This window comes from Triturus cristatus, chromosome 3_1 (assembly GCF_964204655.1).
Source record: "Triturus cristatus chromosome 3_1, aTriCri1.1, whole genome shotgun sequence".
In the NCBI taxonomy this organism is placed as follows: domain Eukaryota; kingdom Metazoa; phylum Chordata; class Amphibia; order Caudata; family Salamandridae; genus Triturus; species Triturus cristatus.
In genome coordinates, this window is record NC_140583.1 from 1,058,359,636 (window position 1) to 1,058,384,367 (window position 24,732).

A 24,732-nucleotide genomic window follows, 5' to 3' on the forward strand; every position below is an offset into this window, starting at 1 on the left:
ATACTCACCCAACTAACCAATAACTAATATACACACTCATTTAGTTAGTGACCAACTAATGCAGCATGTTATACAACAACAGAGACAGTGATGCACACATTCACATAGTTTAGTTACTAACCCATGTATTAAGTGAGACAATTTTAATTACTCACTTAAACAGACAGTCGGACAGCTACTAAATCCTCCATCCAGACAGTTCTATATCCACTCAATCTTCAATACAGATTGGTATATATATAATACATATTTAAATTTCAAACTAAACCACATTCACTGGATGATGTCATCCGTGATGTCATCAGTGATGTCACTGACCATGTCATGAATGATGTAATATGCGACATCATCAGCAGTGCATTGTGGGCGCGCGAGTTATAGTTAGCAGAACTAACCATAACGGAGGAATTTTTATGGTGTTGTACAAGTGAAATGGCCAGCTAACTATAACACCCCTGAAACCTATGGTTTTCTGTGAATTTCTAAGGTTTTTTAAATGCTAATTTAGAACTATAACGTCTCTGAAACGTATGGTTTTTTTCAGTGAATATATATATATATATATCATGTGATCAAGGCCTTTCTGAGGCCGAAATTGGTCATGGCGGTGCAGGGTGTTGTAAAGGAATAATAAACACTTGCACATTACCTACTGAATCTGTGGTCGTCCTTCCGGTTGATGTGGGATATTGAAGACTAAGTTCTCTCTATATATATATGATATCGGATGCCGCATTCGAGTAGCTGGTGATCATGCGAAATCTGTTCTCAACATCTGTGTTATTCGTTCGTACATTCTCCTGAAACAAGAGCTCGGACCTTGCTTTTTGGGCTACCTTACTTTCAGCCCTTCTTAGAATATCCGTAGGATACCCCCTTGCTCTGAAACGTTTTAGGATGATCACCAGCTACTCGAATGCGGCATCTGATATCAGACGCATTTTACAGAGCAACTGGAAAATTCTGAGATCTGACACGGTCATTGGCAGGGATCTACCTATGAAACCAAGTATCAGTTTTATTAGAGCTAGATCTCTGAAAGATGAGCTAGTAGAGAGCCACTTGGAAACAAAGAAACCCGACACAGGTCTACAGAGACTACATGGCTCCTTTCCCTGTGGCAAATGTAGAGCTTGTGCCACGAGCAAACGAGTCATAACATACAAAATTTCGAATGAATTAAGACAGCGAAAGATAAATAAATTCATGACATGTAGCACCCCATATGTAGTTTACTGCCTGGTATGTCCGTGCAGTCTAAGATATGTCGGGAGCACAATAAATCCTGTGAAAATGAGAATTTTAGAACACCAAAGGGCAATAACTAGTGTAGACACTAACTATCCGGTTGCACGACATTTTGCGAAGAAGCACAACAGCAATAGATCTCTGTTGCAATTTTTCTGTCTTGATCATGTCACGAAGAGCATCAGGGGAGGTGATAGAGAGAGGAGTCTGAGGAGATTGGAATCCCGCTATATTATAGACCTACAAACAAAATATCCGGGTGGTCTTAATAGCGGGGAGGAACTTGCAGTTCATTTGTAAGGTGAATAGAAATTGGTGGCCCACACTCTGTGTAATTTTGCATGCGACTATTGGACGGTAATAGATCTGGTCATACTACATAAGAAATGATGTTAATCAAAACCACTATAGAATGGCCATACAGGGCGATATGTTGACATCAGATGATTAAGAATTATGATTGACACTACATGATAGACTGATCACGGGTATTACATGTATATAAACTTGTTTAAAGAGGAAGCTTGAACTTTGAATGCAAGCCCATTCAGGGCGTTAATCAGTTCTCTATAGAAAATGATTGAATCCTATAACTTCAATGTACCACTAACTAAAGTCTGAGATAGATTCCATGCCATGTGTTAGATCTATCACAATGGAAATGTTTTTGCCATCTAATTACGTACTGGTGGTTGAGGAAAATAGCGCGGTTCCATCTAGGACGAAATTATGTTGTAAATGAATGAATTAATTGAATTTACGCGCTATTACTCACGGCTTGTGAAGCGACTTGCTTATCAATTGTGGTTTTGAATGAATTATGATATATTTTGACCAGAGCATTACATCAGGCTGTATTATTATTTTGAAGCAGTATATGTGAAGAATAACATGTTACAAGATGGCGCTCGAAATGGAGCAGAAGTCCTTTGTCCATTACATGTATTTGGTTTGAATTTAAGTTGCCACGGCAACGGCGCTCGTCGACACTGACGAAGGCTGACGCCGAAACGCGTTTGTTATTTTTGAGTCTCGTGAATAAACCGTAAAAGTTTATACCTAACGTGAGTGCTGGCCCTAATTTACTGGAAAGTAAGGAGCTTGATATTTAGCGGTTTGCCACCGCTGGACCGGGCACCCGCTCACGAGTGCGGCAGCAGGCAAGACCTACGGAGCAGCGAAAGATATATAATCTCCAGCTCAACTTTCCGTCTTGTCCCTTCACTCGCGATCGGGTGCTATCAACGCGGTGACGGATACCGCGCGCGGTCACAGCTCCAGGTACACAAATACACCAGCACTCACGGGAACAGTGTCCAGATTTATTAACAGGACAAATTCACAGCAAAACGCGTTTCGGCTACCGCCTTTGTCAATTGCCAGACGCGCCGACTTTCAATGGACATAAATACTTTACTCATGTCATGAACATCAACATAGGACTTACTTCAGTCCGAATTGGCGGCCATTGTTAAACATGCAAAATTATATAAAATTGCAAAACAGAACAAAACAAATATAGCCCTGAATGGGCATTCTTGACGGTTAACAAAGATTTTAACCTTTACATTTCACCCTGGATGGGTATTCAGGTGCCGCCATGAGTTGACAATCATGTCCCGATAACACATTATAACAGAAAACAGCAATCCCATATATATAGAGTTCAGCTACAGGTGGACAGCCAGCTCCTCCCCACTATTCAGGCCAAGTGGCAGTTTGGTCTGAATATCAATAATATATCTGGATTAAAGTCTTCTTAGTTGTAACTGTCTGTCACCCCCTCTGACATTTAATGGTACATGGTCCAAACAGAAAAAGCTCAACAGATCCCTGTTGCTCTGATGAAATGATTCAAAGTGTCTTGCCACTGGATATGACACATCTTTGTTATTGATGGCCCTCATGTGTTCTAAAATGCGTACCTTCGTGGGGTGAATAGTGCTCCCTATGTAGCGTAAGCCACAAGGGCAAACCAGACAGTAAACAGTGAAACAAGTGTTGCAGTACATTAACTTATTGATCTTTTTGGGATGTTGTAGACCAGGGACTTTATAGTGAGTGACCTTCTTACTGTTTTTGCAAGCCCTGCATTTGAGACACGGATAAAATCCTGTAATTTTCCCAAAGGGTGATATTATCCTCTCTTTGCTGCAATGACTCTGTACTAAGTCATCACGAAGTGTTCTCGCTCTTCCAAATGTCAGGAGTGGTTCTTTGGGAATGTCTCTACCTATAACAGGGTCTGATTCCAAGATGTGCCAATTCTTTCTAAATATCTTCCTGATAATCTCGACATCTTCAGAGTAATCTGTAATTAGCCTAAAATTGTTCTCACCTTCTTTCACTGGTCTAGTACTGTGATCCTCAGCTTGAATCAAGTCAAATCTAGATTTAACTTGCGCTTTTTTAATTGCTTCATCAAGGATATCATTGTGGTAACCTCTCATCCTGAATCTGTTCATGCTTTCCCTCGCTGCCAATTGGTAGTCACTATCAAGAGAACAATTTCGCTTAATCTTAAGCAGTTTGCCATACGGAATACTAGTTAGTCTTTTCCGAATGACAACTTCGGGCATGTAATACGGAGTTACCCGCGGTCGGTTTTCTATGCAAACGAGTGCATAGTCTACCTCCCATGGGAAACACCATTAGATCCAGGTAATTCACACATTTCTTACTAATGTCTCCTGTGAATCTGAGGTTGAGATTATGGTTATTAAGTGTTCCAACAAAGTCACTTGCCACTTGTTCAGTACCCTTAAGAACAATAAACAGGTCATCAATGTACCTTGTCCAAATAATAACTTTCTGAGTCCAATATATAATTGGTCTCCGCCCAGGCCACCTGCTCCTCCCACCAGCCCACGAACAAGTTCGCGTAGCTGGGGGCGAAGCAGGTCCCCATCGCGGTACCCCGTATTTGTTTGAACAAGACATCCTGAAACAGAAAAATGTTGTTACATAAACAAAATCTTACAAACTCAATTAACATAATGTTGTGTTCTGCCAGGTTGATTGACCGGTTGTTCAAAAAATACTGAACAGCCTCGATTCCTTGATCATGATTGATACTAGTATACAGACTGGATATATCAAGAGTCATCATCACATAATCATCTTCCCAATGTACGTTTTCCACTTGTTTCAAAAAATCCTTAGTATCCTTGATGTAGGAAGTCAGTTTGGTGACCGGTTCAGACAAGAAAAAATCTACAAATTTAGACATATGCTCAGTTAGACTACCTAGGGAGGAAACAATGGGGCGACCGGGGGGGTTTTGTGAATCTTTATGCAGCTTAGGGAGGTGATAAAATGTTGGCAATTTCGGATGTTTGCACTCCAAAAAACTGTATTCTTCTTTGGATAGCATGCCTTTATGATACCATTTATTCAAAAGGTTTCGATAGGATATTATACTACTTTCGAACTCCTTACGTGTTATCTTGGTATAGCTCAGTTTGTCGTTGAGTTGATTTAATGCTTCTTTTTGATAGTATTCAAATGTCATCAAAACTACATTACCTCCCTTATCAGATGGTTTACAAACAATAGATTTATCATTCTGTAAGTCCTTGATCGCCTGCTTTTGCATCTCCGTAATATTGCCCCTCCTTCTGCTAGGATTGTTTCTTCCTCGTAGCCTGACCAAATCTTTCGTCACTGATTCAGTGAATGCATCAATGGAATCAGCTGGCATCATCGGAACGAATCTAGATGTAGGTTTGAATGGACTGCCAGGATTGATTTGTGTGATTTCTGATTGATCCATCACTTTCTTTGGGATCAATTCCCTGGGATCACCTTCATATTGTAGGTCTTCCATGACAGCCAATACCTCTAAGTCGCCAGCTGTAAGGTTCTCCATTTCACTGGTAATCGTTGTTCCTTTCCCTTTCAAAGGCTTCTTGCCCTTAAAATATTTCATGAGTTTCATTTTTCTTGCAAATTTGAACAAATCGATCTTAGTTTGCGTGTATTCAGATTTCCTTGAGGGGCAGAAACCTAATCCATACTGGAGCACTTTCAATTCTGCCTCGGTTAGTATTCTGGGTGTAAGATTTACCACGGTTAGTGTTTCCGATACTACCGTCTCATCCCCCATCTGCTCCGGGTGATCCGAGGAGATGCGGTGCTGCTGCTTGCTCCAGCCGCCCCTCCTTGTTCTGCGTCTGCTCTTTTCCTTTGTGACGGTGGTTTGCCTCTTCCACCTCTGCCCCACGTTTCCCGAATGATACGGAACTCCTCGTGAAAAGGGGTGGCCACTACGTTTTCAGCAAGTCTCGATTCCCTTTCATCACTGCTCAAATCTGCATCAGTGACTTCGGATTCAGAAGTATCCCTTTGTTCGGTTGCTACTTTATTTCTGCCACTGAGTAGTTGTTTCCTCGGTAAATCATATCTTTTGGCAAAGGTCAGAACGCGTCCCTGTTCATAATCCCTCTCATCACGCTCGAACTTGTTCTGTTTCCTTTGTCTTATTTTGAGTTCATACGCTGCAATACGTTTTTTCATACCATCTTTAAACTCTTCCAATTTACTTTTCTCGCACTCTTTCTCAATCGCTTTCTCCAGTGCGTCAATTTAATGTAGCGTAATGTCTCTATCACTCCAGGCAAACTTGATCAGTATAAGTGGCATTCCCTTGGATGAGGCCGCCGTGTGCTCCGCCCATTCCTCCAAAAGTTTGGGGTTAGGATTTTCATAGGCGGGAATGGTGTAAATTCGAAGACCTCGTGGGACTCTGTTTACATCAATATAATGCTGTAGCGAAGTGGCCTCCCACCACTTCCGGACTTCCCGTTCATAAAGTCTTTCTAATCGCGCAAACTGTTCCTTAAGTAGATTAGCCCCGCGGGCCGCACCCTGTCCACCTTCACTGCCGCCGCCGCCCCCTAAACGGGTGTCTGTTATCTTTTTGAAAATTTCATTGGCCACTTCGCGTCGCGCCTCTTCATTAAACATATCACTTGAAATGAAATGCCAATCAGTTACTGTGTGCTATGCTGTTCCCTCGACCTGCCGCAATTGCATATACAATTCTTTTAAGGCTGAATGTCAAAGTTTTTCCTACTGGTTGCTGAAAGTCCTCAGGAAAACGCGCGCTTCCTCCAGCAGCGTCAAACGGGCCACACCAACAGTGCTTTCAACCAGTTCTTTTTTTAAAAAAAAAAGCCAAAACAGGCATTACGTGTTTCGAGTCCTGCGACCCTTAATCATATGCCATTAGCTGCAATTACGGTGGGTTCGTTAGCTTTTAAAACGTAGCTTGTTAAACATTGAGAAAGGACAATACTCCCAGATTAAAGGAACAGTTTCATTTTCAAGTGTTCAAAATTGCATCAGTTATTTACATATTCTTTAAGCAGCGAGGGTAAGTACAGTCTTTTCATTTTTCTTTAGGTTAATCCTTTCAACCCTAAGTGGTTTATATTCAATGTGTCCCATCGTTGCCATATATATATATATATATTCCAACAAGTGACCTCCTCCCACAGCTAAGGTCACAGAACGAGGCGCACTCTGGCAACGTAATTATTTAAATTTAATCATCACACACGATATGTGTATATATATATATGATAGATATAGATGTATGTTTCACAGAACTACATTCCATATTTGGTTAAACATATATAATTTTGTATATGCTCCAGGGTCCCTGTGCGAGGGCGAGACTATTCAGTGCTTATGACTTTGAGTATACCCCTGGAAGAGAACTAAGATTACAGGTAAGTAACTTATCCTTATGCCAGACTGCCTCAAACTAGGACAAGTCATCCCCTGCTAAAATAAAATAAAATAAAAAAACACCAGGCGCAGACCCGTATGACCTTAACAATTTCATGCCTGTTTGCATCCTTGCCTTCTTGGCAAAAACTCTTGAGAAATGATTCCTCTCCCATCTCAACCAACAACACATTGACACCATTAAGCTACTTGACTTAGACCAGTTGGGTTTCAGGAAGGGATGCAGTACGGAAACAGCTATATTGAGTATAGTAGATGATATACATCATTCTCTGAATGCAGAGAGATGTTGCCTGCTCATCTTTTTAGACTTATCTGCTGCCTTTGGTGCAGTCAACCACAAGCGACTTTTGGTCTTCCTCCAACAGTGCATCGAGACAGATGGCATGGTTCTGCAGTGGTTCACTTAATTTCTGCATAACCACTTCCAACAAATAAAAAGAACTACATTTCCAATACTTCTGCCATCACCGGGGTGTCCCCAAAGGCTTAGTCCTCTCACTATGGTGGCATGGTGAGCAAAATAATGATGGATTTAACCCAGATATCTTGACTGGGGGTGAATGTTTTGATTTGTTCTGCATTCCATCCATCAATTGTGTGTCTTTTGCTTAGTCCTCTCACCTACACTCTTTAATATCTATGTGGAGCCCTTCACCGAGATATTAAGACAAGCAAACATCGCCAACCACCTTTATGCAGATGACATTCAGCTATACCTGGAAATATCCTTACTGGACGACGTACGCCGCCTAAACGCCGCACTCCTAAAAGATCAAAACCAGCTGACCCTTAACCACCTTAAACTCAACCAAGACAAGACTGAAGTCCTTCTCTTGTCCAACCACATACAGACCCCCCACCCCAAGAATGTCAAAATAATATTGACGCTAACCGCAAGCTGACTCTGCAAAATCTGTGGGGATCACCCTGGACTCAAGCTAGAAGATGAATGCACACAAAGAATACAGCAAAAGTTGCCTTCTATAACCTAAAACTCCGGAACAAAATTAAGACCATCCTCCCGCCGCATTACCTAAAAACCGCCATTCAAGCTCTAGTTAAATCCGGACTTGGTTACAGGAATGCCACCCTCACAGGCACCCCCAAATCACACTTGGCTTCCCTGAGAGCTACACTAAATGCAGTGGCAAGGTTGGTCATCGAAGATAAAAGATAAGCTCACATCTCCGCTTTCCTGAAGAAACTAAAGTGGCTACCGATCGAAGAACATTGCTGCTGCAAAACTGCATGTCTCAGAGTCCTCCACTCTGGTAAAACACCCTACCTCGGGACCAAAATTACAAAGGCAGGCCAGACGAGCAATCCGAAAAGCATCATTGCCCTTCTCACCCCCAAAAGACATAAACACAAAACACTTTCACACTCTTTTTCGGGCAATGCCTCAAAAATCTGGAATTCTTTCCCAGTTTGTTAGAAGTAACCCCTCCTTAAATAAATATTTGGAGTTTCCTCAAGGTGAAAGACTCATTCCGGATGTATTGGAACAAGGGACTCATGTATGCCTTCCCACCACTACCTCTCCTTCTAATAGTTCTGAAACAGATAAAGATGGACCTGGCCAAAGTCCTCCTTGTGGTCCCAGAACTGTGTGATACCTGGAACTCATTAACATGATCTGCCTTTCCATCAGGCTAGCACATCAAAGGGACCTCATGTTTCAGCAGTAGGGCTGGGCGCTGTATCCAAATTGATGCGGTCTGTACCTCCATGCTTGGAGATTGAGTGGCAGCAGTTGTTTTGCAGTCGATTTGCTGCCTGAACTGGTAATGTCGTGTCCAGACACCCTTTCATGACACCCATTTATGCCAGATGTTTAAACTAGTGTGATGCACGAGACACTGACCCCTCACAGGCAAAACTGTCAGGCATCCTGATTGTTTTATCTTTAGCTCAGCAAGGCCTTGCAGTGGGCACTATGAAAGGTTATTTGAAGGCACTTTAAGCTTTTCTGTTTGCAGGACCAAACATCCTTGTTCAGATAGGTTTCTGTTATGAGATTAAAGGTTTGACTCACATTTTCTCCCAGTCCATTTGTGACGTCACAGTGCGACTGTAACTTGTTCCTATAATTTCTTGTGTAGGTCTTTAAAGCCTATGTAAGCTTGCTGTGTCCCTCCTGTTTTGTAGAGTGGTTTCTCTTTTTAACCATCTTATAAAGTCCCAATTTGTTACTCAATACTGTAATCCACAATTGTTCATGGTCCATGTTAGATGGGGTGGGATGGGTAAAATAAGAAACCGACATCTGTACGCAGTGCTGGTGCATATATGCGGCCACGTCCGGAGCAGTATGGCCCCAAAACGGAACCACATTATGCCACCTAGGAGCATGTGGGAGTACGGTTTCAAAATTCTGAGAATCCAGTCTGGTTCCTAGGGGATATGCTACGCTGAGCAATCTGCTGCTAGTATCCACCAGAAAGAGGTTACCGTTGATAAAAATTTGTTTGCCTTGGCCTTCCTGGAACAGTATGATCTCCAGATATGGCATGATATTTCACCCTTTATCCATTACATCCAAGATGATAAAAAGAAAAAGGCTACGGCCGTTATGGATCATTAACCATGAAGGCGAAAATTTGCCAGCTGCCATCATCGATGCAGCAATGGATGTTTCAAATGCTGGCTTCCGTCACCTTGTAGGGGCAGCAGTTCAGTGCAGGCAGCCATGGCTTTGATCAACTTGCTTCTGTCCAGAAGTTCAGGCACATATTTTGGACATGCCTTTTGAGGACCAAACTTTATTTGGAAAACATGTAGTCTGCACCCTGCAGTATGGACGTGGCACAATTCGCAGGAGCTTTAAAATGCAGACGCCCTGCCCTGTCTGCACCCTATTTGTGGCTCTAGGAGATCTCAAGCTCTGAGAGGAAGGGTCTTCCAACTCCAAAGCCAAGGGAGACCTTATTACCGTCCATAACAATCAGGGTGTGATAAAGCATACTATTCAGGCAAAAGTCAGTGCAAAGACTACAGCAGTTGTGAAGAAAAAATGAAGCATTCCAACCTCACTCCTAGCACAATCAGATTGCTGGGAACTTCAAATAGCGCATTGTGTTCACAGTCTGGAATTTATACAGAAACTACGGACCCATCTGCCCAGAAAAGAATATCATCTGCACTAGTGGAAGACTTGCGAAGAGACTCTGCATCTCCTAAAAGGAGCCGTAAAGGAAGGTACTAAAGAAAAAGAGCAATTACATATTTTAATCCACTTTTTCTGGTCCAGAATAAAAATTAGGACAATGAGGCAAACCCTCGAATTTTGAATACATTTCTTAAAAAAGAAATTCCTTGCAAATGGTAATTCTCCATGAACGTCCTTCAGATGCTTCTGGAACATCACCTCTGGATCTTCATGATGAATATTTCCACATCCCTGCACGGTGAAATTGCAGGAACTACCTACAGTTTTCAGCTGCAGGGAAGCACTGTCAATTCAGGGTGCTTCCATTTGATCTGAAGTCTGTGCCCTGGTTATTTACATAACCTGGTGACGGTAGCTGTTTTTTTTTTTCCAAAGATCAGGTCACCAAGCCTGCCTGTATTTGGACTATTAGCTTGTCAAATCTGCATCAAAGGAATTGGCTTGTACCTACACATACTCCTTTATCAGCTTAGTTCAATAACTAGGACAGATCCTGAATACTGAGAAATCCTTCATTCATCTTGTGACTTGATGGCAATTCCCCCGGGGTGATTTTGGAAATACAATTGTGAAAGGCTTTCCCTCGGAAGAAAAAATTACAAAACTGCAGGCATGGTATAGGCATTTTGCTCCAAGCAAACTGTGCCCGTCAGGGTATACAAATTCTTCTTAGGCCTCGTCTTGACTTGCATCTGCGTAATTCCTTTTGGTATGATCAAGATGAGGCCTGTTCAGCGCAAGCTGAATCACCAGTGGAAGCAATAGATTGGTTCATAAAGTGACCTAGGGAAAGTCACAACACTACACTACCCTGCTTTGAAAGGGGGGGGGGGGTCCTATCAAACCTCAAAGCAGACATTTCACTCCAACCTTCTGCAAAAAGGATATTCATGACAACAGGTGAGACACTGATGGTATGGGACACACACAACAGCTTCATGTCAAAGGTGTAAAAGGAAATCCTCATAAACCGCTTGGAGTCACAGGCAATTGTAGTAGGGTTGCAATCATTTTTTCTGAGGTTCTTAAACAAGCTGTTGATCCACAACCTCAATGTACTGTGTTGTGAGGCAAAGGGTATCAAGGTTCTATTTTTTATTGGAAGAAGCACAGATAATGTGGGGGTATGCCACCATCAAGATGGTGGACATTGCAGAACAGTATCTTCCAGGATGCCAAAACGACCAGGCAGATGCACACATCCCTGCCCTTTCAGATTCCAATGGATACTGCACTGAGGCCAAGCAGAATACATCTTTTGAAAATGAGCACCAGTGTGTGATAGACCTTTTTGCCGCCCTGAAATGCTAGTGCTACACCAGCAGGTTCCATCAGCTGGCTGTCCAGCCAGTTGTCTTGGGCGGTGTTTTTTGAAGACCTGGTTAAATGTCTTTGCTTATGCCTCTCCTTCATTTTTCCTCACTCTCAGAGAGCTGAGGAAGGTGAATGTAGAATACCATTCCTGAATTCTGATTGCCTAGCATGGGTGTTACTTTTGTTACAGCGACCTACTGAGGCTGTCCACGTAAAGAAAAAAACCAGTAGAAGTATCACCCCAGGCTCCTCTCCGGACAGTCTGAAGAGATTCTCCGTCACGACCTGAAACCACTGAGTCTGACTGCATGGTTCATGACCACTGAGAGTATTATAATTTAAATATCCCTTCACGCTGCACGTCATCCACAACAGAGGCTTCTAGCGCTAAGCGGAAAATATTTTACACATGGTTCAAGATATCCTAATCTCCATGTGGCCTCAAAACGTCTGCCGTAGAGCTAGCCAAGAGTGCTTTAGAAGATGTTTACTATGCAGCTATGTGGAAAAGCAGGCATAACTTCACCAGACATTACATCCTTGATGTAAATGCTGTAGCCGACTCAACAGTGGAACAAGCAATTCTACACAGCCTGTTTCAGTAACGTCATACGGCTTCCTTCTCTTTTCAAATGTTATGTAGTGCCTGCTGTTCTGACTCAAGCATGCAAGTATATGAAAGATCCAGCGCTGGATAAGCTGTAGCTCCAGTTGTCCAGCAGTAGTACCTTTCTTATAGTCACGTGTAAACTTTGACCCACCTCACTGGCCAGAACACACTGGCTCTTCACACTTGCGCTGCAAAATCTAAGCTCTGGTGGCCTCTAGGTCGAGTGGAGAGCTCAGCACTTTCACCTCATTGGCTGAAGTTCAGGTTGTTTCAAATGAGGTAGATGTGCTACTAAATAAATACTGTTGCTGAGTCTATGGCCAATGTTGGCACATGTTTAGTTCTGTTTAAAGTTACTGAGGACTCCCAGCCTGACAATGGGAAATAATTCAAGCGTGTACATTTATGAAAGATACCAATGCTGGACAACTGGAGTTACATGGAAGTAACTAATTTGTTTGAACAGCAGCTGTCTCATATTACTTGGGCCCCAAGTGCATAAGGACGACAGTTTGAATGGGATCAAACAGATCAAACAAGATGCTCCTTTTGTGACAGAGTAATGGGTACAGAACATTTCCCGAGGGCGTCTGGTGCATCTAACAATTTACTGTTACACATGCTGTTCCCAATATTCAACACCTGTAGGGTATGACTTAGAGGTTTTCTGCATTAATTGCAGAAGAGTATCTGAGACAAAAGGGTATTCAATATTTTGAAGGATGGGTACTGAATCAATTTAGAAGACTTACCTTTCAGTATTCCTCAAGTAAAGCATAGGTCCTACACAGAATACCTTAAATGTCTTTATCAAGAAGTGAAAAGAGCTGTAGAAAAATGTTATGTCGTTTTGTATTGCGCACTAATCACCCATGAGGGTATTTATGCGCTTCAACAGGTGTTTAATGCAAAAAGAACTATTGATGGACAGAATGCAGAACAATGTCATACATTCACCCCAGTACAGAGATCTGGGCCTAAATCCATCGTTTTTTTGCTCACCATGCCATTCCAGTTTGGACCCAGCCATATGCAAATCAGTCTTGACCCTGTGCCCAATGGGAACAGTCCAGCTCGAACTGCCAGGCCAGGTCCTCCCTGGACTGGAAACAAGCATTCCAGTCCATCAACTGTTGTTGTTGTATTCAACAGGTGTTTAGGCGTGTGGTTCCCTTAGATTTATTTGAGGAGCCAGGTCCTCAACCTTGTGCGGAACTCTAGAGGTGGAGGAGGAAACTTAGTGTTGTGGGAGGTAGTTCTTTATTTTAGGTGTTATGTTGGAGAATGAGTGACTCCCTGCTCTGCTTTTGTGAATGCAGGGATGTGTGAAAATGAGGCCGAGCCTAGGTGTCTGGCAGGCTGGAAAAAGTTTATGCATCTGTTCAGGTATGCTGGTCCAGTGTTGTGTAAAGCTTTGTATTTGTGTGGGAGGTTTTGGAATTGGCTGAATTTGTGAATTGGTAGCCAGTGGAGCTTTCTGAAGTGGGGCGAGATGTGGGTGTGACATGGGTGGTTGAGTATGAGACTTGCGGCGTTCTTGATGGTCTGAAGTCTGTGTAGGAGCTGTTTCGAGATTCTAGCGTAGAGTGCGTTGCCGTAGTAGTATGCTTGTGATCAGTGCTTGCATGACTGTGCTTGTGGTGTTCGGTGGCAGTCACTTGAAGATTTTTTGAGCATACGTAGTAGGTGGGAGCAGGCAGCACTTGCTGCGTTAACATATGCTGTCACTTGATGGAATGCCAAAGAGGAGTACAATCAAGGAATTTATTCTGTGTGCCTATTGAGCTCTGAACAGGATCTGTCTAAATGGATGTAAGATTTTGTAAACCAGTTTATCAAGACAAAACGATTCCAGAAGACAATGTTGCAGGAAATAATTCCAGTGCTGCCTTAGGGAGACTGCATAGCTTAAATAGATCTGAAAAACTCCTAATGTCATATTCCCATGAACGAGAGCCACTGAGAATGTCTTGGTTTTATAATGGGGAATTCTCATTCGCAGCTCGAAGTATTACCCTTCAGGATAAAGTTGACTCTAAGAGTGACCCCCAAATTACAAAATGTTGTGGTGGTAGCAACCTTCAAATGACAGGGAATTTGTGCACACTCCTAGCAAGCTTAAGTAGCGTAGGCACACTATCAGAAAGCATAGATCAAATGATGTTAGTGTTTTTATGTCAAAATATTGAGGAAAAAGTATTGTAGGATCTAAATATCAAGAACTGCAATATTGCGAAGGCAAGTGCATATAGGTATCGCTGTAATTACTCTTAACTCCACAACGATGCCCTCTAACAATATATAGTGTCAAGATACGTAGATATAATGGAATTAAGTACAGTATGCCTATACTTACCTATATACACATACTTTGTAGATAATTGGTCGTGGATGTTTTGGAGATGTTTTGACCCAATGTTCTGACATTAATATTCCTCCCCCATCGGTTTGCTTCGTGATTGCCCTGCTTTGCCAGGGATGGAACAGGTGACTTTTTGCTACTGTCCCAGGTGTCGTGCTAAATACCCTAAGCTGATCTCCATCAGGTCTGAAACCTCCATCTTGCCCAAGCACTACTAGGCTTCCTACATCACCTACAGCTCCTTCCATTCAAAGAAGATTCCTTGAGACCGTCAGGCTCGTTGCTTGGAAGTTTTGCGCAGAGGTGAGAACTGCCAGAGACCTCTTTGGCACTGAGCACCTCAAGGAGGAACATCAACTGGAACTGTCGGTAGCCGAGGAAGAGACCTACTGGCCCAGTGCAAGTTCGGGCTCCGACCTATATATTGAAGACCTCCCGCCCGCTCAACTGGTTGTTTGTACAGTCCCTTCTCTTCTACCCCCTCGACACCGCGTGCACTCCAGGCAGGCTCCTCCCAAGGGCTAGTCTCAGAAGGGAAGCTCCTTTCGAACAACACAATTGGATGTCCCCTTGATGCTGCGGACATCGCTTGTGGCATCAATTCCAGCGTGCTCGTACGCAGACACACACTTGTCTCACTTTCCCTGTCTTCAAGCCGGATGCCCAACATCATGTCCTCAACCTGCCCTTTGATGGGAACACCTATTCAGGCCCCATGTTGATGAGATGCTAGAAAAGATAAACAAAAAGGGCAAGGAGACTCGAAGGCCATGGGTTCCCTCCGGACATGCATCCCTCATAGGTCCATACAGTGGTAGCTCCAAGGCGACCTCCCCAGCGACCTCCAGTTCCTTCCAGCATCAGAAGGCTCAGAAACCCTCCACAATTAACCGCAGTAAGGGCTTCTTTTGAGGGGCATACCAGGGAAACAGCTCCAAGGGTAGAGACAACGGCGGCTCCCCCAAAGGAACTGTCCCAGCCAAGCAGCGACTTGCCCCCTCACCCAGCTGGCACACAGGACTTCAGAGGTCCTTCCTCACCTGGCAACACATCCCTTCTGGCAGGGGGTATTTGACATCATTCAACACAGTTACTGTTTGCAATTCTCTTTCTCACCCCCCAAGATACCACCTCGCAGACATACCCTCTCCTCAGAACACCAACATCAGCTTTGTGAAGAGGTTCAAGCGCTCTTTCTCAAAGGGGCCATAGACCCGGTGTTTGAGAAAGTGCCTCTTTTGACATCGTTAGCACCCCACTTTTTGCCTAGGATATTATATGGTTTCGATTGAAAGTGCACAACTTCCCTGCCGAACAGGTCCCCTGTGACTGAGCTCCTTCCCCCTGTAAGTACCTAGTAAATGGTACCCTGGTACCTAAGGCATGGGGAATGATGAGGGTCACCTAGGGACCCCTCACCAAGGCCAAGCAAACTGCCACTGCAGCCTGCATGCCCTGGAGCAGACAAAAACGTCCGTCGTCATTGCACACTGCCTGTATGCCATATCGAAGCAGCACTGACTAAGGTATAGGTAAGTAACCCCTCTAGCAGCCCTTACAAGCCTTAATGCAGGGTGCACTATATCTCAGGTGTTAGCATATCTGCATGAGCAGATATCCCTCTACAATATTTAAGTCTATTCTTAATATAGTGCTTGGGAAGCCATTGAGAGTACAAGGGCTGGAAACTCGACAACTCGAGTTCCCCCGTACCATGATGGCTTCACTGAGCCCAGGAGTGTTTGGTACCAAACCACTCCTCTTAATAAACCCACACTGATGCCACTGTTGGGTTTATTAAAGCATGTACTCGTAGGGCACCTCACGTGTCCCCTGAAAACCTACCAACCCTGGTGTGGTCTCGGACTGGCCTAAGCTAGCCTGCCACCACCAGACATATTTCTGCTCCCCTAGGTCGAGAGCCCCTGCTCTCTGAGACCAGAAACAAACCCCATCCTGGGGGAGGTGTCACCTCCCCCCCTGCAGGATGAGCACAGTGCTCGAGAGGGAAGCTTCAAAGGTCTTGCCGCCTTTGTAATGCGACCCCGGCGTCTGCTGCTAGCAGTGGATGGCAGCCCCCGATCCAAACTGCCACTTTTGACGTGAGAACCGGTGGGAAAACTAAGTGAGCAGAGGAGGTGTGTTCCCTTTCGCCAACTCTATCCCTCAGGTGCTGGATGCGAAGTGAAGCACATTTTTCAGTGCACATCATCTTGAAGATAGTGGGTCTTCTCCAATCAGGGCTAGAGCTATGCCACCTTTCCACACGAGGGTGGTATAATAGAGGGTGGTTAAGGAGGGTAAGAAACTCTTTGGTCCCAACCTGTCACTCACCTGTAACACCCCTAAATATAGTATTTAGGAGGCTCGCCCCAGACCCTGAAATCAGATTCCTGTCTGTAGGAAGCTGGCTCCGTATATACTATACCAAAATGAGGTATAGTGTGCACAGTCAAGTGGAACCCCAAAGGTAGGCAGAGGTAAAAGTAGTTAGCATCTTACTCTCTATTTGTGGTAGTGTGGGCGAGCAGTAAGGCTCTATCAGAGGGTAGTGTTAAGCTTTTGTGGTACACACTGAATCAGCAAATAATGTCACTTACTCAAAGACTGAACTCAGACAAAGTTTGTTTGTTTGAAAATATTAAGGTAATTATTTTCTAGAACCAAGCCAAGCCTGGCACAGGTAAGTGAAATAAATGCTTTGCAAAATATTATGCAGTGTTTACAAGTGAATGCCAGTTCAAATGCAGTTTGTTTGAAATACAGGTAAGTCAAGGTATTAAAATTACTGTACAGAGGACTTTTTATTTACTTTTTTAGATTACTTTTTCTACTTAGTGTGATATGTATAGATATCACGCTGGGACATTTCCTATAGAAAAGGTAAGTAAAATCAGTTTTGCACAATTGTAATTTTTTTAGGTTTCCATACAAATCAAGTCCACACCTAGAACATTTTTCAGAGAAAAACAGTCAACTTAATTTCTCTCCATAGGAATCAATTATCGGTTGCCAGGTAAGTACTAGGACTTTGGGTTTGAGTTTCTGGGGTTGGAACAAGGGTTCCCCCAGGATTTAGGATGCACTCGTAAAACACCCTCAGCGGCACTAGGGCAGCCGGGTGCAGAGTGCTGAGGCCCAATGTTATCCAATGGGGGTCCTCCGATTGGTGGCTGCCTACGAGCGGCCACTGAGTTTTGGGAGCAAAGCTCCTGGTGTTAGGACCAGAGCAAAGGGGGATCCTGTTTAGCACATAAAGTGCACCCTCAGCAGCGCTGGGGCAGCTGGGTGCAGGGTGATGGTTTGGCATCGGGTTCCCTGTTGATTTCAATGGGGATTCTCCGGTTTCAACAAAGACTGCAGGCTTGGGGACAAAGGTCTTCTGGAGGTGACCACCGGTTGGAGAGGTAAGTTGGGATGCCTGGGGATGCTGGGACACCATCGGTTGGACCACCCAAGGCCGTGGGACTTCGGGTGCAGGGGTGTCTTTAGGCATCTGGTTTCTCTTGCCAGCTCAGGTCACGGGCAGGGTTGATCCTCCGGAAAAAGGCTGCAGGCTTTGCTGGGAGATTCAAGGCAGGTCAGAGATCACTAGATCTCGAGTCAGAATCGCCGAGGAGACCTCCTCGTGGTGTTGGGCCACTCGGGCTGTGGGCGACTGGTGCAGAGTGGTGCAGACTAGCAGGTTTGGCCAGAGCTGGAGTCTGTGGGTGAACAAATCCGGTGTTTACGGGAGACAGTCTTTTCTTTGGAAGGCAGGGCAGGTCCTCTGGGTTCTTGAGGTTGCTGGCTGCAGGACACACCAAAGTTTCGCTTCTGCAAGTTTGAAGTGGGGACAGGCCGGTAGGGTTGGGGCCAAGTCAGTTGGCTTCCACATCTTGTTAGCTTCAGCACGGCTGTTCGGTCCTTCTTCTTCTTTTCTTATTGGTTGTTTCTTGTCTGAGAAGGCAAGGTTCAGGGGTGCCCCATAATACTAGATTTGGCTGGAATGTGGTTGGCTGGGTCCCCCCCATCTGCAAGATGGCGGGGACTGAGAGTTGTGCTTCACCTCGCCTACCCCACCTGAGTGGTGGGGTTGGCAAAGGTGGGCACACCTCCCTTTCTCACTTGGTTTTCCCGCCGGTTCTCCCGCCCAAAGTGGGGGTCAGAACCGGTGGGGACCAGTTGCTGGAAGCAGTAAAAGGCCTGCGGAAGCTCAGAAAGGCGGCAAGCCTTTAAATCTTCCCATTTGTGGACCCTGCCCATCCTGGGGGAGGAGGCTTGGCACCTCGTCCCAGGATGTGAATTGTTTAAGACACCGAGAGCAGCAGGCTCTTGACCCAGGGGTCCAGAAACATGTCTGGTGCAGCTGGTGAGCAGCCACTCCGCCTGGACTCTAGTTTTAGGTCATTTTGCAGGGGGCATCTCTAAGATGCCCTCTGTGTAAATTTTTCATTAAATCCCACAATGGTGTCAGTGTGGGTTTAATGTGATGAGAGGTTTGATACCAAACTTCCCAGTTTTCAGTAAAGCCATTATGGTACTGTGGCGTTTGTAATGACAAACTCCCAGCACCTTATACTGTTAATGGCAATACTGCACTTAACAATGTCTACAAATTGCCTTAGACACTGTAGGGATACAGGGCTCATGCACCTGTACCCTAACCACTGGTATAGTGCACCCAGCTAGAGGGGTGGCTGTTCTATGCCAGGGCAGTGGTTTGTAGGCATGGCACACAGGAATGTGTGCCTTGTTGTCTCTTCACTTTGTTCTGCACCAAAACACGCAGCCTGCAAAGGCAGTGTGTGTGTGTCAGGGTACAGTACCTCTAAAGGGTGTGTGTGTGTGTAGGTGTAGGTGTAGGTGTAGGTGTAGGTGTAGGTGTAGGTACAGGGCCTCTAAGGGTGGCACAGTAAGTGCTGCAGCCCTTGGGGGCCTTCCCAGGCCATAGTGCCCTTGGTACCTGTGTTATTATTTACAAGATACCCTGGGGCCAAAGAGTGCCAATTGGGTGAGACCCAGATTGGTATACAGAGGCAAAAGTAGATAATGCTAACGCTCTATTTGTGATAGTTTGGGCGAGCAGTTAGGCTTATCCAAGGGTAGTGCTAAGCATTTGTTGTACTCACAGAGGCAATAAGTGAGACACACACTCAAGAATAATTCCAAGACCAATTTCTAAAACTAACTTCAATTTTTATGTAAAATTTCAGACTAAGAGCTTCGTTCTGCAGTAAGTACTTTTTAAGATATTCATTTTTCAAGTTCGCAAAATAAATCACTATTGTGTGCAATTTTGCACCATTAAAGTCCGTTGAATCTTCATTCAGGGTCCAAGGATGCCACCTGAGTACTAAATTTAGGGGGTGACAGATAGTAGCCAATGGCCCAGCTACCTTTAGGGTGTCTAAACCCTCTAAATTACCACTTCCTGTGGGAAAAGGCGCTACCCTAGCTCTGACAGGCTTATGCCTGCAATCCCAAGATGGAGAAATTGGAAAAATTGTGTCCACAATCACCTGTCCCACCTGAGGGGTGATGCTGGTTGAACGTGGACACACCTCCTTGTTTAACTAATTTTCCCGCCTGTCCTCCTGCCAAATATGGAGCAGGGAAGGAGTGTTGGCATCCTCCACTATCTGAAGCTGTCTGGGTTACATTTCAAAGGTGGCATTGCCTTTGAAGCTTTCCTCCTTGGAAGGGCTTCCAGGCCTGGAGGAGATGTGAAGCACCCCCGCCCAGAGCAGGCTCTGTTTCCCGGCCGCTGAGAGTGCTCGCTTTCTCTCCATGAGTTCTGGTGGTGGCAGGTTGGCTAAGGCTAGTCCGAGACCAAACCAGTCATTGGTGGGGTTTCAGGTGACTCTGTAAAGGGACTCCTGTGTGCATTTAGTAATACATCTAACACTGGCATTAGTGAGGGTTTATTGAGATGAAATGTTTGGTACCAAACATCTTTGGATACAGTGAAGCCATCGTGGAGCTTGGAAACGTGTAATGACAAGTATCCAAAGGTCATCATTGTTTCAGGTATTGCAGATTCTGTACACACACATGTATTGTGCATTTTGTGAGCGGTAGCTCATGATTTTATGTTGCTTTTGAATGTAATTTCAATGTGTCTCTTTCGTCTACAGGATGAGAAAATGTCAGAATCTGCAGTGGATGCCATCCAAAGCCTATCTTCAGAAACAAGCCAAAGGTAAGGCATGTTGGGAGACTGAGGGCCTGCAAACTGACGGTGTGTACATGTCGAGGTGTCCTTCTCAAAGTTTCCCATTTCCTCTGAGAAGAAATGTGTTGGGGAAGCTGAAGTTGACCCTTTATGAAAACCAAAAGTCCTGACACCAAGAATCAGCATTTACTTTTTTTTTTTTAAATGTCAATGAATTATGAACTAGCTTGATGTGGCAAGCAACACACCCAAAGTGAAACTCAATAAACCTAGGTAGAGTAAATGTTTGCTTTACATTTTTGATCTTTTAAAAACTAAATGGAGAAATATGAAAATCCACCATAAGGTCTAAAAATTAGTTAAAATATTGTAGCTTAGCTGCTCCGAAAGTTATGAATGGTAGAATGCCAGTGCATGTGTGTAAGATCGTGGAACATAACTTCTCTTACAGCGTATACTCATCAATAGTCATAAGCACTGAGCAGTCCCGCCAACTTGCGGGGACCCCGGAGCACATATCAAATATATACATGTATGTTACAGATATTTTGTGAGCGATCGCGGGAGCGATTTTTATATATATATATATATATATGTGTGTGTGTGATCAAGGCCGCAGCTGCGGCCGAAACGCGTCACGTGTGAGTTGTGCAATCACCAATAAACTTATCTATAGCATCCCAGGTGGTCTGTGTCCTTTTCTGTTCCTGGATGCCCATTGAAGAAACTGGAGATATTTATATATATATATATCATATTAGCAGTCGTCAGTAGGGTAGTTGTAGTTAGGACCAAAGTTTCCATAGGAAAAACATTTTTGTTATGCCAATAACCTTGGGGCCTTGTGACGAATCTTTGCGAAATGTTTACAATAGATCCCCATTTTGGTTCAACTGCTGCATTGAAAGTTTCCGGGTGAACCGTCAAGCAGGGGTCGAGCGAATAGTGGGGCCCCAAAACACATTTTCCCCATATTATGTCTATAGGGGTTTTTCATCTTTTAATCACGACTACAGCACGAACTGCAGAACAGAATTACACCAAATGTGGTAGAAAGCTAGATGTTGGTCCAGAAAGTGTGCTTTTTGTGATTTTGTGTTAATCCATTCAGTAGTTTCAGAGATATTAAAGTTTTAAAAATATAGATATCTGGGTACGCGAGTCCTTGCAGTGGACTCGTGGATCCTACTAAAATTTGATTGGCTGCCAACCCTTCAACCAGGAAGTGTTGGCAGCCATCTTGGGATTTGTCTTGAAGTGGATTCCCACAAAAAAAGTAAAAAATTATGAAAAGGGAGCAGGGTAGGGATACCCTGACCCCTCCCCCCGATATGGTGGACGGGGTCCACGGCAACAACAAAATACGCGCTGGCTCACGCGCGTCTTTTTTTTTTTTCTTTTTGTTTTTTTAAGCCCCTGGCTGGGCCAAATCCTGGGGAGCATGAAGGAGGGGGCTCATGGGACCCCCCTCCTAGACTTGTACAAAGCCCTGGGGACTGCCATCTGCCTGGGGCACTTAGGAATGCAGGGGGCCCGCATGTCCCTGGGGATCACCACCTGCCCCGGGTATACATGATGAAAGGAGAGGGGCCACACTGCCCCCTTCCTGGCACCCCAGATGGTACTGGGGACCACCAGGGCCGGCTCCAGCAATGTCCCGGGGTGCCCACCCCTGGGACATTGCAGTTTGCTATGGCTTGGCTGGAGCACCACTCCCACTAAGCCATAGCAAACATTCCACTTTCAGCAAGTGGGAGCATAAAAGGCTTGCGCTTGCTGAAAGTGGAGCATATTTCTGTTTCCCTGCCCACAGGAGGTGGGGAGCCGGCAGGTACTGCAGGGACCTTCACGCTCCCCCCGCAGTTCCCAGCAAATGTAACTGGGTGACCTGGGTGGGACCATGGCACCCACACTACATGCCAGGCCCCTGGGGGCGGGTTTCCTGTGACTGAAATCAACCCTGGAGGGGAGCTATGCAGCCCCCTCCCCCTTAAATATGAAAAATAGTCAGACTTGGATTTCACTCGTACAAAACCAGTGAAATTCAGCAGTTATAGTTAGTTGAGCAAACTATAGCGCGAGCCCCTGCAATGCACTGTTTATGACCTCACATATCACTCATGACATGGTCAGTGACATCACTGATGACATCTCTAATGACATTACTGATGGCATCACTGATGACATCATCCACAGAATCACTGACTCACCCACTCACACCCCGATAGATCATTTTATACACCCACTCACACACAACCATTCACAAACCCATTCACAGACCCATACCAGTACTTAAACACCCACTCAGGGATTCATAGATCCACACACACATCCACTCAATCACTCATACAGCCACTCATTCACTCAAACAGCCACTCATACTTCCACTTACTAATACAGCCCCTGACATATCTACTCATACAGCCACTCACCAATAGAGCTACTCACACACCTACTAACTCACCCCTAGTCAATCACACAGCCACTTATCCATACAGTTACACACCTGCTTACTCCTACATAAACTACCACCTACTCACTCATACAGCCACTCTCACATTCACTCACTCACCATACAGGCACTTATAGGCCCCATCACTCACCTATATTGCCTTTCACGTACCCAGTTACTCACCCATATATCACTGACTCATGCACCCACACAGCTATACACATTCGGTCACCCATACAGCCCCACACACAAACATTCACGCACACACACCCACCCACCCACACACTCACTCAAACCATACTGTCAGTCACACACACACACTCACCCTCCTACACAGACTCTCAGACACCAATACAGGTACTCAGACAACCAATCAATCACCCTTACAGCCACTCAGGTACCCACTCATACACCCATACAGCCACTTAGACACCAACTGTCAGACAGATACAAACATTCAAACAACCAGTCACTTACCCATAGATAGTAAGGCACCTAATCACTCACTTATACAGTCAGTCATACACTCACTGAATCATCCATACAGGCTCTTATACACCCACTGATTCACCAATACACATTTTTAAAACACTCAGTCACTGGATTATGTCATCAGTGATGTCATTTTAGAGGTAATTTGATATGTCATTAGTGATGTCACTGACCATGTCATGAGTGATGTACTATGTGAGGTCATAAGGAGAAACAGCCTTAACAACGCGGTCATCATATCGCGTTACCATTACAACGCGGTTGTTACAACAACCGCGTTGTTACATTACAGTACATTACAACACAAGTCGTTACAACTTGGTCTAGATGGCGCTCTAAACTAAGGAATAGTGTAATTTACTATTCCAGCTCCTTCTCTACTGTTGCGCACACTGGAGTTGGAATAGTAAATAATGCTCTAGATGGCGCACTGGACTTAGGAATAGTAAGTCGGTGTAACGACTTGGTTTGTAATGTACTGCGATGTAACAAGCTGGTCATTGTAACAACCACGTTGTAATCGCATGCGTTGTAAATGCGATGTTATGGTATATATTCGCTCATAAGCAGTACATTGCGGGGGTGCTAGTTATCATTAACTGAGCCAGCTATAACTGCTGAATGGCACTGATTTTGTACGAGTGAAATCTGAGCCGAACAAAAACGTCCCTGTAACCTGTGGGGGGAGGGGGGGGGGGGTTGTAGATACACATATGTAGCTTATATAAATTAAGGCTAAAGAATGCCAAAATTGCATTGAATTTTTCATTTAAAATAATATTTTCAAATAAAAAATATTTGTAAGTTAAATTGCATCAAATTTGTTATCTCAAATCACAAAGAATCATAAATATACAATCAATGGATGTTAAAAAATGTACAAAGGTTTACAAAAAACCCAGGTGCAACAATAACACTACACTACACTCATTCTCTCAAACCATTGCATACTCATTCATTCACACATACACAGAGATCATACATACTCCTGTGCTGTAGTCATCAGTTTTCAATGTCTCCCCCTGAGATTGTCTTTTCCCCTGCTCCCCATGCCTATGTATTTGCCCAGGGGCCCCCTTCTTTGTGATTATTTGCATTAAAAAACATAACGGAACAAACTGGCACTGTCGCTTTAAGATCTCCTTAATCCCATCATGCCCCACAGGTGACAGTTGGA

The 24,732-nt window shown here is 44.4% G+C and overlaps 1 protein-coding gene across 1 annotated transcript in view; it reads left to right on the forward strand.

Moving 5' to 3' along the window:
• The window catches only part of KMT2A (lysine methyltransferase 2A), a 1,466,550-nt gene that overhangs the window by 168,645 nt on the left and 1,273,173 nt on the right, over positions 1–24,732 (forward strand). Inside the window, exon 6 of the mRNA XM_085645838.1 lies at positions 20,574–20,638. Coding sequence (XP_085501964.1) covers positions 20,574–20,638 — 65 coding nt within the window. The remainder of the gene's footprint in view (positions 1–20,573; positions 20,639–24,732) is intronic.